This window comes from Pan paniscus, chromosome 12, assembly GCF_029289425.2.
Source record: "Pan paniscus chromosome 12, NHGRI_mPanPan1-v2.0_pri, whole genome shotgun sequence".
Lineage (NCBI taxonomy): Eukaryota > Metazoa > Chordata > Mammalia > Primates > Hominidae > Pan > Pan paniscus.
Genome location: NC_073261.2, coordinates 62,302,863 through 62,318,751, shown reverse-complemented (window position 1 = coordinate 62,318,751; position 15,889 = coordinate 62,302,863). Strand labels below are relative to the sequence as shown.

Here is a 15,889-nt window from a genome sequence, read left to right as displayed (position 1 = left end):
CCATAGTCAAACTACTTGACTTTTCTGAGTCCACTTCTTCATCCTTAAGGGTCTTCTCAAAACCTCTGAAGTATGGCTTTAGCTTCTGTCACTCCATGAAAATGCTGTCAAGGTTGCCAACTTCCCTTGTAGCTAAATCTACTGGACATTTCTCAGTCCTCAGCTTACTTTGCTCCTCAGTAATGTGACATCGCAAACCATCTCTCCTTAAATGATTCTTGCCTCTTGGCTTGTGTGCCATTGATCTCTTCTGGTTTTCTATCTCTTTTTCTTTCTGACAGCTCTTCCCCTTGGTCTTTGTTATGGGTTTCTTTTCTTTCATCCTTCCCCTTAAATGTTAATCTCAGTCTAATCCTAATCACCCCACCCTAATCCTCGTATTATGCAAAGGAATTTTCTACTTGGCCGGCGCCATGTTTTCTGCTCCTTACTGTACATGTGGTCGGCAAGAAAAACGGAAGATGGAGCCGCCATGTTGAACATGCCAACCCACAGGTAGCCTTTCCCTATTGGCACAGCTACCAGCATTCACCCGTGCAAGCTTCCAGCTTGCCTTTGTATGTCTGCAGCTTTATTTTACAGGCTGCACTCTGTTAGAAAAGAAAATGATTTGTGGGCTGCTTTTCATTAAAAGGAAAACCTTATCTAGGACTTTCTTACTGTCACTATCTGCCTAAATAATTTCTTTTTAACTCCTATATCAAAACCACCATCCATCTAATTGCCTAAGCCTGTCACGGATACACTTTCATCTAAACAATCATAAAGCCCTGCCAAGTTTACTTTTACTTATGTTACATATGTTTCAGACCCATTCATCTCTCTCCATTCCTACTGCTACTTCCCTTATTCCAGTTCCCCATCATCGTTCATTTGGGCTATTCTATAACTTTCTGTCTCTCTGCCTCCAGTCTTCCACACCCATTCTCCACAGTACAGCCACAGTGATCTTTCAAACGTGGTAATTTATTTATTTGAGACAGAGTTTCCCTTTTGTCACCTGGGCTGGAGTGCAGTGGTGTGATCTCTGCTCACTGCAACTTCTGCCTGCCAGGTTCAAGTGATTCTCCTACCTCAGATTCCTGAGTAGCTGGCATTACAGGTGCCCGCCACCACGCCTGGATAATTTTTGTATTTTTAGTAGAGACAGGGTTTCACCTTCTTGGCCAGGCTGGTCTTGAACTCCTGACCTTAGGTGATCCACCTGCCTCGGCCTCCCAGTGTGCTGGGATTATGGGTGTGAGCCACCGCGCCTGGCCTGAAGCATTGAGATTTAATCACACCATTCTCTGATTCCTTATGGCCCATAGGATAAAGCTCAACATCTAGACTTGGCTTACAAAAGCCTGTCCATGTGTCTTCTGCCTGTGTCTTTGGCCTCTTTTCTTGCCACTCACCTCCTTTTACTCTCCATTTACCCACATTCAATTCCATTTTCTCAAGTATGCACTACTCTCTATTGGTGCTGAGTCACTGCAAAAACTAAGACATTCCTTCTGCTGGGAATCCTCTTCCCACTGTCCCCACCTGCCACTCTGCCCCCATCTTTAGCTATCTCCCTTTTCCTTCAAGTCCCTGATTCCTATCATTTCCTTTTACAGCATCTTCTCTGATTTCCAGAGTCTGGTTCAGTGCCCCTTCTATGTGCTCCCAAAGGTCTTCTTCCTCTTTTTTAAAATTAATTTTTAATTTTTGTGGGTACATAATAGGTATATGGATTTATGGGGTACATGAGATACTTTGATACAGGTGTGTTAATATGTAATAATTGTATCAGGGTAAATGGAGTATCCATCACCTCAAGCATTTATTCTTTGTGTTACAGACAATCCAATTTTGCTATTTTAGTTATTTTTAAATGTACAATTATTTTTTACTATAGTCACCAGGTTGTGCTAGCAAATACTAGGTCTTATTCATTCTTTCTATTTTTTGTACGCATTAACCATCCTCACTTCTCCCCCATATCCCCACTACCCTTCCCAGCCTCTGGTAACCATGCTTCTACTATTTCCATGAGTTCAGCTGTTTTAATTTTTAGCTCCCACAAATAAGTGAGAACATGCAAACTTTGTCTTTCTGTGTCTGGCTTACTTCACTTAACATAATGACCTCCAGTTCCATCCATGTTGTTGCAAATGAAAGGGGCTCATTCTTTTTTTATGGCAGATTAGTACTCCATTGTGTATGGGGACCACATTTTCTTTATCCATTAATCTGTTGGTAGACTTGTAGGTTGTTTCCAATCTTGGATATCGCGAACAGTGCTGCAGTAAACATGGGAGTGCAGATATCCCTTCAATATACTGATTTCCTTTATTTTGGGTATATACCCAGCAGTGGGATTACTGGATCGTCTGGTTGTTCTATTTTTAGTTTTTTGAGGAACTTCCAAATTGTTCTCCCAAGATCTTTCCTTCTGCTATAGCACTTACACCATATTGTAATTGCTTATTTACCTTCTGCAAGACTGCAGCATTGTAAGAGTAAGGACCATGTCTATTTTATTCATCTTTGTATTTCCAGAGCCTCTCAGCTCAATATATTTTTACTGAATAAATGAACCCAAAGTAGGTATTCAGTTTTTAATACATGCTTCACTTTCCTAGTGGATAAACATGTCTGTGTAGTCAGGCAATTAAGAAATGTTCTATATAACAACCACTCTCATGGTGACTGAAAAGAAAGAATTCCCCTCTAGACATCTTTAATGATTTTTTTAAAAATCACTAATTTTACCAGAGCATTGTAAATTGTGATACCAAGCAGAAAAAAAAGATCAAATTAAAATCAGCTCTTGCTTTCCAATTTAAGTTGTCAACAGGCCTCTGTGTTTGAGGTTTCCCCAGGAGTCCCACAGGACAAGGAGAGAGAAAAAGGCTTATCACAACTGTCAGTCTAGACTCTTCCTACTTTACTTCTCCACTCAAGAGTGGAGTTCCTCTCCTATCCAGTGATCTTAAGGTTGCTAGAAAATTAAAAATAGTTCTTCAACACATGAAGGATGAAGGCTCCAGTTCTAATCTGCTCAAATATTCAATGAATATTTAACTGCAGGCTGACTGTATGCAAGACATCTTATTTCTCATAATCTCCTCAGGTCTCCTGTAAGTATTTTATTCTCTTGGACAGACCTCCGTTTAAGAAAAGGAGACCCTTACTCTATTGACAAGCCCCCCTAGCCTTTAAGAAGCAGAATAACAGCTGATAGTTTCACTTCCAATCATACCGGTACCAATCATGCTACTAATTTAAAATATCAAAAAAGAGATTTTGGTAATGGCTAATGGAAAGCTGTCATGGGTCAATATATAATTAAATTCCGATACAAATACCAAAAAAAAAAAAAAAAGAATTTTGGTATCTTAAATTATCAGATAATTTTGCTCTGAGCTGTTTTTCTAATCAGATTGATTGTGATGTATTGCATTATTCACACTCTTTTATCCATTCATTCCAGTATATATTAGCCCCAATATATGTGTGCAAGATTGCTGGTCATAGGATAGTTTTTCTTCAGGAGAAAATAATTGGTCAACAAAGGGGATCAAATTTTAGATTTATTAACATAATAACTGACTCAAACCCCACTTCAAAAAGAACTGATGATCTGGCATTCCATTAAAAACACAGCATTATCTTCTTGGCACCCATATTAGTTTGCTTAGACACAACACCAGAAAACAAAAAGCAAATGTTGGCATTTCAGAAATGCTGTGTTAGCTGGAAATGAACCATGCAAACAGAAGCACATAAAGAACCTTAAGAGTCAATGTGTTTTTTCCAGCCAGGAAAATAGTGTCACTACATAAGATTCCCTTTTGTTTAATTATACCTAGTTCTCTAAATAAAGCCTTTTATCACCTTTCCACATAAAGGGAAACTTTAAAGAAACAAAGTGACAAAATAGATGTTTTTGAAATATTTTCACTCAGTGAGGTATGAGCTTCTTGTTGCAAACCCTCTCTAGTAGATGCTGGGTCCTGTGGTTACAGATGTACTTACAAATCAGGCCAAGGATATCTGGAAATCCAGGTTAATCAGCAGTCCAAAATGTCAGTCATAACAAACAACAATAATGACAAAGGTCAAATTAATGTAATATTCTCAGAGTAAAAGTGTGTATTTCTCCTTGTTATGTCAATTATTTTGCTCATGTTGCTCCCATTTTGTAGGACATTTCATTGGTCAGCAGGCTTAACTCATCGTAATGAAGGAATGAATGAAAAGGTGAAGATCAACTTTCTATTTTAATTCCCATTATGACAAAACATTTTTGCAGATCAAAAAGATGTTTGAACTAGTGTCACAGATCAACACAGAATTACATTCCAATACAAACTAATAGGAACAAATTCCTTGGAATTTGTTGTTAGAGAATTTGATATGTTGGGTCATTGCTCTGTACTCTGTCCTCCAAACTATATATCCTTTCAAAAGTGTTTCAGCTACAGATAATTTGGATTATCCTTTCCATTAGCCATTGAATGATTAAAAAGCTCCTTAGACTGAGGATAACTTTAAAATACATTTAAGATGCTCCAGCTGGGTACAGTTGCTCACGCCTGTAATCCCAGCACTTTGGGAGGCCGAGTTGGGTGGATCACCTGAGGTCAGGAGTTCGAGACCAGCCTGACCAACATGGAGAAACCCTGTCTCTACTAAAAATACAAAATTAGCCTGGCATGGTGGCACATGCATGTAATCCCAGCTACTTGGGAGGCTGAGGCAGGAGAATTGTTTGAACCCGGGAGACAGAGATTGTGGTGAGCTGAGATTGCGCCACTGCACTCCAGCCCAGGCAACCAGAGCAAAACTTCTTCTCAAAAAAAAAAAAAAAAAGCTCTGATTTTGTTTTATTTCAAAGAGCCCACTGAGCTCCCAAAATAAAGAGGCTGTAAATTTGTTAGTCTGAGACCATCTGCTGTTGCAAGTCTAATTCCATACATAGGGCCACCACCAAAGACCCAAGGAACTAAAATAGGGTAGAAGAAGTATTAATTCATTGATGCCAAAGGGTTGAATTACTTTGTTCCCATAGAATGGTAGGTAATGAGATTCATGATCACAGAGCCAAGGAGTTAAAAGTATGTTACAAAATGATAGGAAATGCTGGCTTCAGTACAACTGAATCCTCTCCGAAGGGCAAACTGCTTATCTTGATATTTTCTAACTCCCCTCACTCAGTCCCTAGTTTATTTACAGTGAATAACTGCCCATTGTTACCTACTTTGATAAAGGAACATTTAAGGACTGGTATCTGAGGCCAGACTGGATTAAGGCTTGGACCCATGCCTTGTCTGAAGAATTCCTTGTATTTGTGAAATTCCACCCAGACAACATTTTCAATGGTCCTTTTGTATTTAAAGAGGAATTAAAACACTTTGGTAAATAAATATGGCTATATTTGAAATCAGTAGCAATAATGAAACCATAAAAGCAGCTGCAAAGAAACTCTTGATTGTTAGCTCTCAAACTTTAAAAGTCCTATAGCATATACCAAAGCAGAATAACATTCTTTTAATGCTTCTCTGCAAAAGGTTACATCCCAAGAGTCATATCTTTCACTTTAATTTCATCATAACAAGTATCACTTCACAGTTGTATTACCTTTGCAACAAGATACCAACTTTGCATAGTATACTTGATTCAGGGATTCCTGTCACAGTTGAGTTCTTTGAATAAAATCAATGAAAAATAGAATCAACATTTGCATTCATGCAGTATGACTAATATAGAAATGACACTAAGAAACATGTTAGAATTCACACACTCAAGTGAACACTGTTTCTTTCAACCTAGTCACCTTGAGAAGCTATACTTATTCCAGAATTTGGAGGATTTCTTTGGTGGGTGTGTTTATGAGAGAGGAGAGGGAGACAGAGAAAAAGAGGGAGATGGGAGTTGGGGAGAGAGACCAATCTCCAAAAAACTGCTTGTTCTCTCTTCCCCAACCCCTGTGCAAAACAACTTGGGAAGACTCACAGTGGGGGATTCCTCCCACTACCCCTCCGCAGCTGCCACCTGAGCCCATACTACTTTGGGAGCTCCTGGCTGTAGATAGCAGACAGCCTGTGTGAACCGTTCATTCTCTTGTCCCTATACACCTGGTCCAATTCAACTCCTGCCCCTCACGATTCCAGATTTTGACAACTTTGTTTTTTGTTTTGAGACAGTCTTGCTCTGTCGCCCAGGCTGGAGTGCAGTGGTGTGATCTCGGCTCACTGCAACCTCCGCCACGCAGGTTCAAGTGATTCTCCTGCCTCAGCCTCCCAAGTAGCTGGAATTACAGGTGCCCGCCACCATGCCTCACTAATTTTCATATTTTTTAAAGTTGAGACGGGGTTTCACCATGTTGGCCAGGCTGGTCTTGAACTCCTGACCTCAGGTGACCCTCCCCCCGTCTCGGCCTCCCAAAGTGCTAGGATTACAGGCGTGAGGCACTGCGCCAGGGCCCAAATTTAGACAACTTTATGGTCGCTATGGTTCAGGTTACTATTGTTCAACTACTTTGTGAATTGAGAAAGATTTTTTTGAATTGCTTGATAGTATAGTGATTTTAACATTTTAATAAAACATTACCATCTCCATTTCAAATAACTATTTTCCCAAAGGTCATTTGACAAAGAAGCCAATTGAAAGTGAACAGTATCTGAATACATTGCATTCCTGCAGAGGTATGCTAGGCAAAATAACTGTCCTAACTCCATAACAAATAGTAGAGTAAAATAAGAGCCTTGTCATTGAATGAGCACTCATATTAGCTGAATGATTTATAATGATTTATATAGCATACCAAAGGACTGTAAGTGAGTCTACTGGACAACTCTTGATTCTCTTTCCCTGCTTTTGTCTTTCATTTCCAAACTAGGCAGCCTTTTAGTTAAATGAAATCTGAAGCAGATCATTCCTTACATTTGGGAATCATTGTTTACATGACAAGAGTTGATAGTTTTACTCTGCAGACACTTATAATTTAAAAATAAAAACTTAAAATGCAATGTTCTTACCTCTGCTTCAACAAACAAAACATGGAAATATAACTGAGTCTTGGAGGATAGACATAGGCATGGAAGTTCTAATACCAGATCTGTCAATCAGTAATCAGTTCATCTTGGCCTTCATTTCCTCATCTGTAACTTGATGTCCAGGATCCTCTCTGGTTTATATTTTATTATTTTTATTAATAGTTATACAGTAATATGATATAACTTCAGGAAATCTTAATTTTCCCTTTAAATATTGGCTGCTTGTTGTGCCTTTCCTCATTAAAATAGGTTCTTAAAAATTTGAATGTCTGGATGACATCCTTTTTGGCTATCATTGATATTTCTTCTCTTTCTTCCAGGGCAATCCTTTTGTTCTATTCTGGCACCATCGATTTTCTTCTTGTTGCCTTGTCAACTTTCCAGTTAGTGCCACTTTTTGTAGTATCTTCACCTTTTCCCTTCCTATTTTTCAGCCAATGAAAGCATATTTTCTGATCAAATAATAGCTTGTATGTAACCTTTATTCTTCTGACTATTTTTATTAATGCTTCTACTCAGTATTAAGTAGCTTAAAGGTCCAGAGTTCTCAGTTTTCTTCAATCATCCATGAAATAGTTTTCGAACATCTGTCATGTGCCAGAAGTCATACTTATTTACCAACTCGCAAAAGAATTCCTTCAATGTGTTCCATCATTAAAATGGGGAAGCAACAAAATGTGGCAATTATGTACACACAAATTGGGTGAGACTTCCAAAGTTCAAATTCCAAGTCCCCCAGTTAAAAGACACGTGAATCTCGGGCAAGTTACATTGCTATGGCTGGTTTCCATTGTAAAATGAATGTAACAGTTGTTTCCTCACAGGGATGCTTTGATTTTTAAAATAATATCAGTAATATTCCTAGTAGGGTACATTTAGAATAGTGCTTGACACATAGCATACACGCACAGGTTAGCTGTGAGGAATGCTTGTATGCTGTGGCTTAATATTCACACACATAGCCGAGTTGACAATTTAATGTCAACCTAAATAACCCAACATTCCTGTTCCATCATCTAACACAATGCATGGACATGGTATTTTATGGCGATTATTAGGAAAACTCGATCTTTTTTTTTTTTTTTTGAGACGGAGTCTCGCTCTGTCGCCCAGGCTGGAGTGCAGTGGCGCGATCTCGGCTCACTGCAAGCTCCGCCTCCCGGGTTCACGCCATTCTCCTGCCTCAGCCTCCCAAGTAGCTGGGACTACAGGCGCCCGCCACTACGCCTGGCTAACTTTGTGTATTTTTAGTAGAGACGGGGTTTCACCGTGGTCTCGATCTCCTGACCTCGTGATCCGCCTGCCTCGGCCTCCCAAAGTGCTGGGATTACAGGCGTGAGCCACCGCGCCCGGCCTGGAAAACTCGATCTTATTACTGTTTTTTGTTGATAATTATCAAATACAGGCCTATTTCCTTCAGGGAAACTGGACGTTAAAATCTGAACTTATAGGTTTAAGAATTCTGTTTTCCATAAGCACTCAAATATTTTTTCAAAAACTTTAAAAGCAAAGCACAACTTGTGCTCTGCCACTGCCAAAAAGGATTTGAAGCAGCAAAATATTAAGATTCAAGAAAACTGAAGACTGTTTTTTTTTTTTTTAAAGGCAAGAGCCAAGGAAAAAGGTGTATATGGCGAGGAAGAAAAACTTTATCAGAATACTTTCGCTAAATGAAGCGATTATAGTTGAAAACAAACCTTCATTTCCTTAGAGGGAAGCCAAAGCAAAGAGAGAACCATGAGACGTGTCCCAACTCTCTATTTCAATGAAAGGAAATTCACCATTCATCAGGAGGGATACTTTTTTGTTTGTTTCTAAGCTAGCGTGGGGTATACAGAGAACACTGATCATAATGGTTGAGAACTTTGATAGTAGTTAAAAGTGGAGATGTCCTTCCTTTGGCAAATGTCGTCTGACAGGTGCCTCAGTCTAATACTCAGGACGGAGTTCCTGATTCCTCCACCGGTGAGCCTCATCCCCCAAACAGTTCTTCCTATAATCTCTACTTCAACAAATGGCAGTTCCATCCTTCTAGTTGCTGAGGCTGATTGAGTGGAGTCATCCTTGATCCCTCTTCTGTCTTTCAAACCCTGTAGCTGATCTGCTAGCAAATGCTGTCAGGTCTGCCTTTAAAACACATTCAGAATCTGATCACTTTTCAAACCACCTCCACTGCCACCACCTTATTCAAACCATGATTTATCTCCAGGATTACTGCAATGTTCTCCCTGATCCCACCTTCAGTGTATTCAGATCCTATTAAAATATGTCACATCAAGTCACTCACCTGCTCAAAACCCTCCAATGTCCCAATCTCATTCAGAATTAAAGCCATAAATCCCAGGGGGCTCTCCATAATCTATTGTCATCCCCATCTCTCACTTAAATTCTGTCGTTTTACTTCTTTGACCTTACCTGCTACTCTTCCTTGATTCATACCACTTGGCATCACACGCCTCTTTGCTATTGTAGAAATATCCCAGACATGCTTCTATTTCAGGGCCCTTGCAAGGGCCTTGTAGAGCTCTCTGCCTAAATGCCCCTCTAAGTGGCCACTCCTTCTCTCTTCAGCTCTTTTAGAGCTTTATTCAAATACCACCTTCCCAGTGGGGCTTTCCCTGGCCTTCCTGTTTGATATTGCAAACACTTCTCCTCCTGCCCCAGCATATGACATTTTGCATCTGCATCTCCTCTTTCTACTTTATTTGCCCCCTCAGCACAGTTCACTATCATATTGTATATATACATATATTTACTTTTTCTTGTTCATTTCTATCTTGTACACTAGAATACAAACACGATGAAGGCAGGGATTTTTTTTTTTTTTTTTTTTGCCCGGCTATATCACCCAGTTTAGGACAGGGCTTGGTGCACAGTGGGTATACAAAAATCTGTTTTAAGAAAGCAGAGGCCGGGCATAGTGGCTCACGCTTGTAAATCCAGCACTTTAGGAGGCCGAGGTGGGTGGATCACTTGGGTCCAGGAGTTCGAGACCAGCCTAGCCAACATGGCAAAACCCCATCTCTATGAAAAATACAAAAATTAGCCAGGTGTGATGGCAGGCACCTGTAATCCTAGCTACTTGGGGAGGCTGAGGCAGGGAGAATTGCTTGAAGCCAGGAGGCAGAGGTTGCAGTGAGCCAAGATCACACCACTGCACTCCAGCCTGGGCGACAGAATGAAACTCCATCTCAAAAAAAAAAAAAAAAGTAGATAAAATTTGAGGATAAAACATTAAAGAATACTTATATAAGAGTAATTCTGAAAGTGGGGGTGACAGACAGAATAAGAGTTCAGTGATGCAGAGTTTTGCTGTTCTGATTTGCTATAGGGCAGTGCTTAGAGAAAACAGAGAAGGGAATGGAACATAGGTTTATTAACCAGTGGTCTCTAAAGTGTGGTAGCACAGCAGGGTGTGGTGGCTTAACACCTGTAATCTGAGCACTTTGGGAGGCTGAGGCAGGAGGATTGCTTAAGAGCAGGAGTTTGAGACCAGCCTGGGAAATCTAGTGAGGCGGCGTCTCTACTGAAAATGAAAAAAATTAGCCAGGAATGGTGGTGTGTATCTGTAGTCCCAGCTACTCAGGAGGTAGAGGTGGAAGAATTGCTTGAGCCTGGGAGGTTGAGGCTGTGGTGAGCTGTGATTGCACCACTGCAGTCCAGCCTGGGTAACAGAGTAAGACCCTGTCTTAAACAAAAAAAGTGGTAGCACAAGATGATCCATTGCAACCAAGGGCCAAAGTGTTAAGAGTTATGTTGAGCTTATAACCTTAGAGACATAATAAGTGGACTTTCACCAGTGCCCTCAGTCTGGGTCAGACGGGAAGAAAGTGAAGTGGGACACTCAAATGTTAGAAGTAATTAATCCTAGCACTTTGGGAGGCCAAAGTGGGCGGATCACGAGGTCAGGAGATCGAGAGCATCCTGACCAACATGGTGAAACCCCGTCTCTACTAAAAATACAAAAATTAGCTGGGCATGGTGGCGGGCGCTTGTAATCCCAGCTACTTGGGAGGCTGAGGCAGGAGAATGGCGTGAACCCGGAAGGTGGAGCTTGCAGTGAGCCGAGATCACGCCACTGCACTCCAGCCTGGCGACAGAGTGAGACTCCGTCTCAAAAAAAAAAAAAAGTAATTACATACTTACATTATTATTTATTCCTACCCTGCTTTACATGTACTGGAAGACTTTTACATGAGGGAAGTAAGCAAAGAAGGTTGCAAGAGGATAACCTAGTAAAAGAACTCTGATGTCTGAATGGCTTCCCTTCATGTCTTGCTTCATTACCCTAACATTTTAGATAAAGGGAAATTTAATTCCTTGAACAAATTAAGTAGCATTTAAATATAAAGATTACTTTGATAAAAGAGTTAAGCCATAAAGATTATCTTTCTTGAGAATGCATTTAGGAGACCTAAAGACAACTTTTTCTCCTCCTTGGCCAGAATACTGACATTCCCTTAATACAACTGAGTAAGTAAAAGTGTTCTATTAGGCCATGACAAAATAACAGTTCTGCTTGAACAGCAAACACCCAACTGATCATTTAAATTGCCTGAATTTTTAAAACTTCAATTTGATAGAAAATGAGCCAGGGTTTTCCCTGTTAGAAGAGATTGTTTTTACCTGTTAGAAGAAAATGCAGCCAACTTTGGGAAGGGCGAGCAACTTTTATGGTTACGAAGCCACTATTTAAATAGTCTAACATGCAACTTACAGGTGCCAACTCCCTAGCAAGGCCTAACTTAGAAAAGGCCTCAATTATTCAACCACTAACAAAGTTCCTTTATTAATAAGACATGCTTTTAAAAAAGAACCAGAGACTTTAAAGTGTTACATTAAATGCAAACTCTTCATCTATTTCAAATGAGTATTTTTGGAGTGTGGAATAGAGTTGTTCACAGTTTTCACTTCTGGTTTCTCATTCTCGATTATGCAAAAATGAACTCACAGAGACGAATTCAATTATGTATTTTGAAAAGTATTTACTTAGTTTAAATAAATTAATTGCAAATAAAAATTAAGCTACAATATATAGCCTGAATAGAAATGACTAGAACAAATACAACACAGGACTTGCTTTCTTGCATTAGTCACAAAGCATGTGACAATCTAGAAAACTTCAAAAATCAATTATATTTCTTTGAAAAAGGGGTAACAGCAGTTACTGATACATCACAACTAATAAACTTATAATACAAGTTTCCTGACATGCATTTCCTGAGTGAACCCAAATGATCATTTTTTAAAACAAGGAAGTTTCGACAGTTGAAGTAAAATAAAATAATTCATGGCTTCTAAGCAACAAGTTTTGTTTTTTAAAAACCAAAAGAAAATTCAGAACAGTTTTGTAATAGGATAAATTAAAGCTATGCTACCACATATAAAACTTTGCTACAGTCAAATAAGTATTATACAACTTTTCAAACTGAAGGAAAACAAATCAAAATATTAAAAGAAGATAGTCTAAAAGTGTACTGGTTTCTACAAGTGTCAAAAAAAGATTTGATGTAGTGCAACTGTCTATACTTGGGGTGCCTTTGAAAAAAGGGTGGGAAGGAGGGGAGAGAAGAAACTTTTCTTGCTTCTGGAAGCAAAAGACATATTGGAATTAGAGAATAAACAGACCGTGCAGTGCGTCACTCCACGCTGCAGTCATTGGTGCTCATCTGCCAACCAAACATTTGCTTAAGTCTCACTGTGGCAATCTCCTTAGGATTCAAACCCAGAGTTAAGGCTGGTCTGCTAAAAACGGGGGCACTATTGTCATTCAACCCTTTAGATCTCTAGATTTCCTAATGCCCGAATAGGGCCAAATACAGAATAATTAATTAAGCATTTCTTTTTCCAAAAGCAAATCAAGTCACTCTCCTTTCTTGCTAATTTATACTTTTTCTTATGGGAATGATTTTTTTCTAGAAACAGTGAACAGATGAACCACAGTTTATATCCAAAAAATAAACTTGCCAAATGCTGCTGATACTAAAAACAGATTAGTTATCATGGGAGAAAAATAGATAATCTAGATTAAATTGCATATCCAAAGGAGCATATAAAATGTTTCTTAGCATTAAGTTTTTGTTATAGTACTACGCTCGAGAGAAACATTAAGAAAAAATCTTTCCTGATTATCTTCAATGTGGTTAAAAAGAAACACCTTTCACACGGGTAATTAGTATGAATTTGGTCTTACAAATTACAAAGTATTCTAATTTACCAAATTCCATATTTAGACTGGGGTGGGGAGAGAGGCTCTCTTGTCCTTCTTCCTAACTTTGCAAATCCTTGAGCTAGGTTGCTCACTAAGCTACCATTCACACCAAGGGTGTGACACCATCGTTACCATGCTACTCTATCAAGAACATTCTAAGGTATTTTCTATAATAAAGATAAATAGAAAAAAGTTAATATACATGTCGCTGTATTTTACAATGTTTGCAACAAACTGTAAACTAACATAGTTTGAACCAACAGTACCCTCAGTTATACAAAACAATTTCAGCACTGAGGATAGGTGATTCAAAAACACTAAAAGGAAGGCATCAAATTAGACTATGTCTTTTTCTCCTCAAAATATATTTTCAAAACTCAGAATTCAGAAGACTGATACTTTCAGAAATTCCTTTGCTTGAGTTTCCCAGATTTTTGCTCAGAAATTGCTACTATTTATTATAAATGTTTTAAAAAATTCTTCATCTTAATGCAAATGACCAGAGCAGAAAAACTGTGACGTGGACAACAGGTTCGAAAACCCAACTCACTTAGCTTATAAATTTATAATGTAGTCCTGCAGGACAATGGTCTGTTAGTCTAGAGGTCCTTGAAAAATAAGTCTGATGTAGCCTTGTTCACCAGCCAACTGATGTGCACAAAAGGGACAGGCTGCATGAAAAGTATGAGTACCATGAGGAAGCGGGATCTGGGACCAATAGGCAGTTGTCTTTTCTGAACACACATGCCCACACGGGCTAAACGCATGGGTTGGAGGGCCGGCGTCCACATAAAATCCAGCTTCACATCCAAGCCACAGAGGAACATAGGGACCGACAGACCTACACATAGGACATTCACGATCTTTTCCATCACGTTCTTCTTTGTTTCCCCAGTTATGATAGCCATGTACATGGCCGCAGTTTAGATATACCCATGGTTGTTTTTCATCTACAACATCTTTCCTCTTCATACTAGGAAATGCTAGTGTGTTGAACCCTACAGGGCACTGAGGTCGTGCTGCATTGATTTCCTGTCTTAAAGCTTCTAAATGCTTCACGGTAGGAGTGTGGGAAAGGCCTTCTGCAGTACGCCATAGCAATGTTGCACCACAGAGGTCAATTAACGAGCCATCTTGTAACTGATTGGTTTCAATTTCCACCTAGAGGAGACAAGAGTTGAAAAACATATTCACCACTCTGTTTTGGATTTTTACATAAGCGTTTTGGTGTTAAGTACTCCTTACTCAAGAAATGAGATTTCCTAGGATTTTCACTAAATATTCAAGAAACTAACAGTAGTTATGAAAAACGTTAAGTTTCAAAATCAAGGATAAAATATGAAACATTAACATATTTCTTTTTAGCCTTATGGTAAAGACAACTTATGATTAAAACATCTGGCTAATCAATAAGTCTAATATTTTTAATGAGGTAAATATGGTCAAAGATATACAGATGGCAACAGAAAAGATCAGAGAGAATGCTGTTTAGTTTAAGAAAGCTTAGGTTTTAAAATATATTAACATGATATGACAGAAGAATGAACTTCCAGAGTTTACTAAAATGCTCTTGTTGCCCAGGCTGGAGTGCAATGGCGCGATTTCAGCTCACCGCAACCTCTGCCTCCCAGGTTCAAGCTATTCTCCTGCCTCAGCCTCCCGAGTAGTTGGGATTACAGGCATGCGCCACCATGCCTGGCTTACTTTGTATTTTTAGTAGAGACAGGGTTTCTCCATGCGGGTCAGGCTGGTCTCGAACTCCTGACCTCAGGTGATCCATCTGCCTCGGCCTCCCAAAATGCTGGGATTACAGGTGTGAGCCACCGCACCTGGCTACTAAACAAAATATTAAAGAGACTGTCCTCTAGTATAGAATTTGGTAGTCAGTGTTTGATAGACTTAGTATTCTGTGTTGGCAATAGATTTAAGAGTTTTCTGGAATGTATGTAATGCATTCAGTTCTACTCATCCTATGTGTTTATTGTAGCTAATTAAGAAAATACCATTCAGTATTTACCATTTTTCCTCTCTGCTGAGCTGATCTGGTTTCACGTAGGCTAAATACATTTCCACACACCGATATTTCTCTCCATATTCCAGGCTTGGAGTCTTCTGTGAACCCATTGCGTGGATGCATCACAAGAACACCATTAGTGGTCAAGCCATCCATCTGTCCATCTGATGTCTTCCATTTGGCAGCCTTCTCCTAGTAGAAATAATAGCAGTGAGCTTCCAACTTGTAACTTGTAACTTGGAATGAAAGCTAGTATAAAAGAAAGCATCATTTAGAAAAAAAGCTTTTTACCCCAAGAAAGATGTTTTTTGATGAGTCAAATCCTGCAGCATAAATCCGTGCTGTAAAGGGAGGATTCCGTTCACATATGATTCTGCAGGCAAATCTTGATATAGTGCTTTGTACTGACTGTGTATCAGAATTACTTTGACTTCCAGGAACCGTGTCAGTTACTACAAAATCAATGGGGCTTTCAGTCGACCGGCCAATCTGAGGGAAAAAAAAATACCTATAAACCCATTCAAAGAACACAGTGGAAAATCCATTCAAGAAGGGCACAATAAGGAGAAAACATTAGGTCTCTGAAATTTCTAAAGTTGAAGTTTACCATACTTAATGCTGGGGGCATCTATACTC

General features: G+C 39.3%; 1 protein-coding gene across 2 annotated transcripts in view; it reads right to left on the bottom strand.

Annotated features, from left to right (window-relative positions):
- Window positions 1–11,993: 11,993 nt before the first annotated feature.
- Window positions 11,994–15,889, bottom strand: part of PELI1 (pellino E3 ubiquitin protein ligase 1) — a 56,129-nt gene continuing 52,233 nt past the window's right edge. For both annotated transcript variants that reach the window (XM_003830894.7, XM_034953266.3), the window contains 3 exons: window positions 15,545–15,742; window positions 15,257–15,445; window positions 11,994–14,400 (listed from right to left, as the gene is read on the bottom strand). In XM_003830894.7, coding sequence (XP_003830942.1) covers window positions 13,834–14,400; window positions 15,257–15,445; window positions 15,545–15,742 — 954 coding nt within the window. In that variant the 3' untranslated portion in view covers window positions 11,994–13,833. The remainder of the gene's footprint in view (window positions 14,401–15,256; window positions 15,446–15,544; window positions 15,743–15,889) is intronic.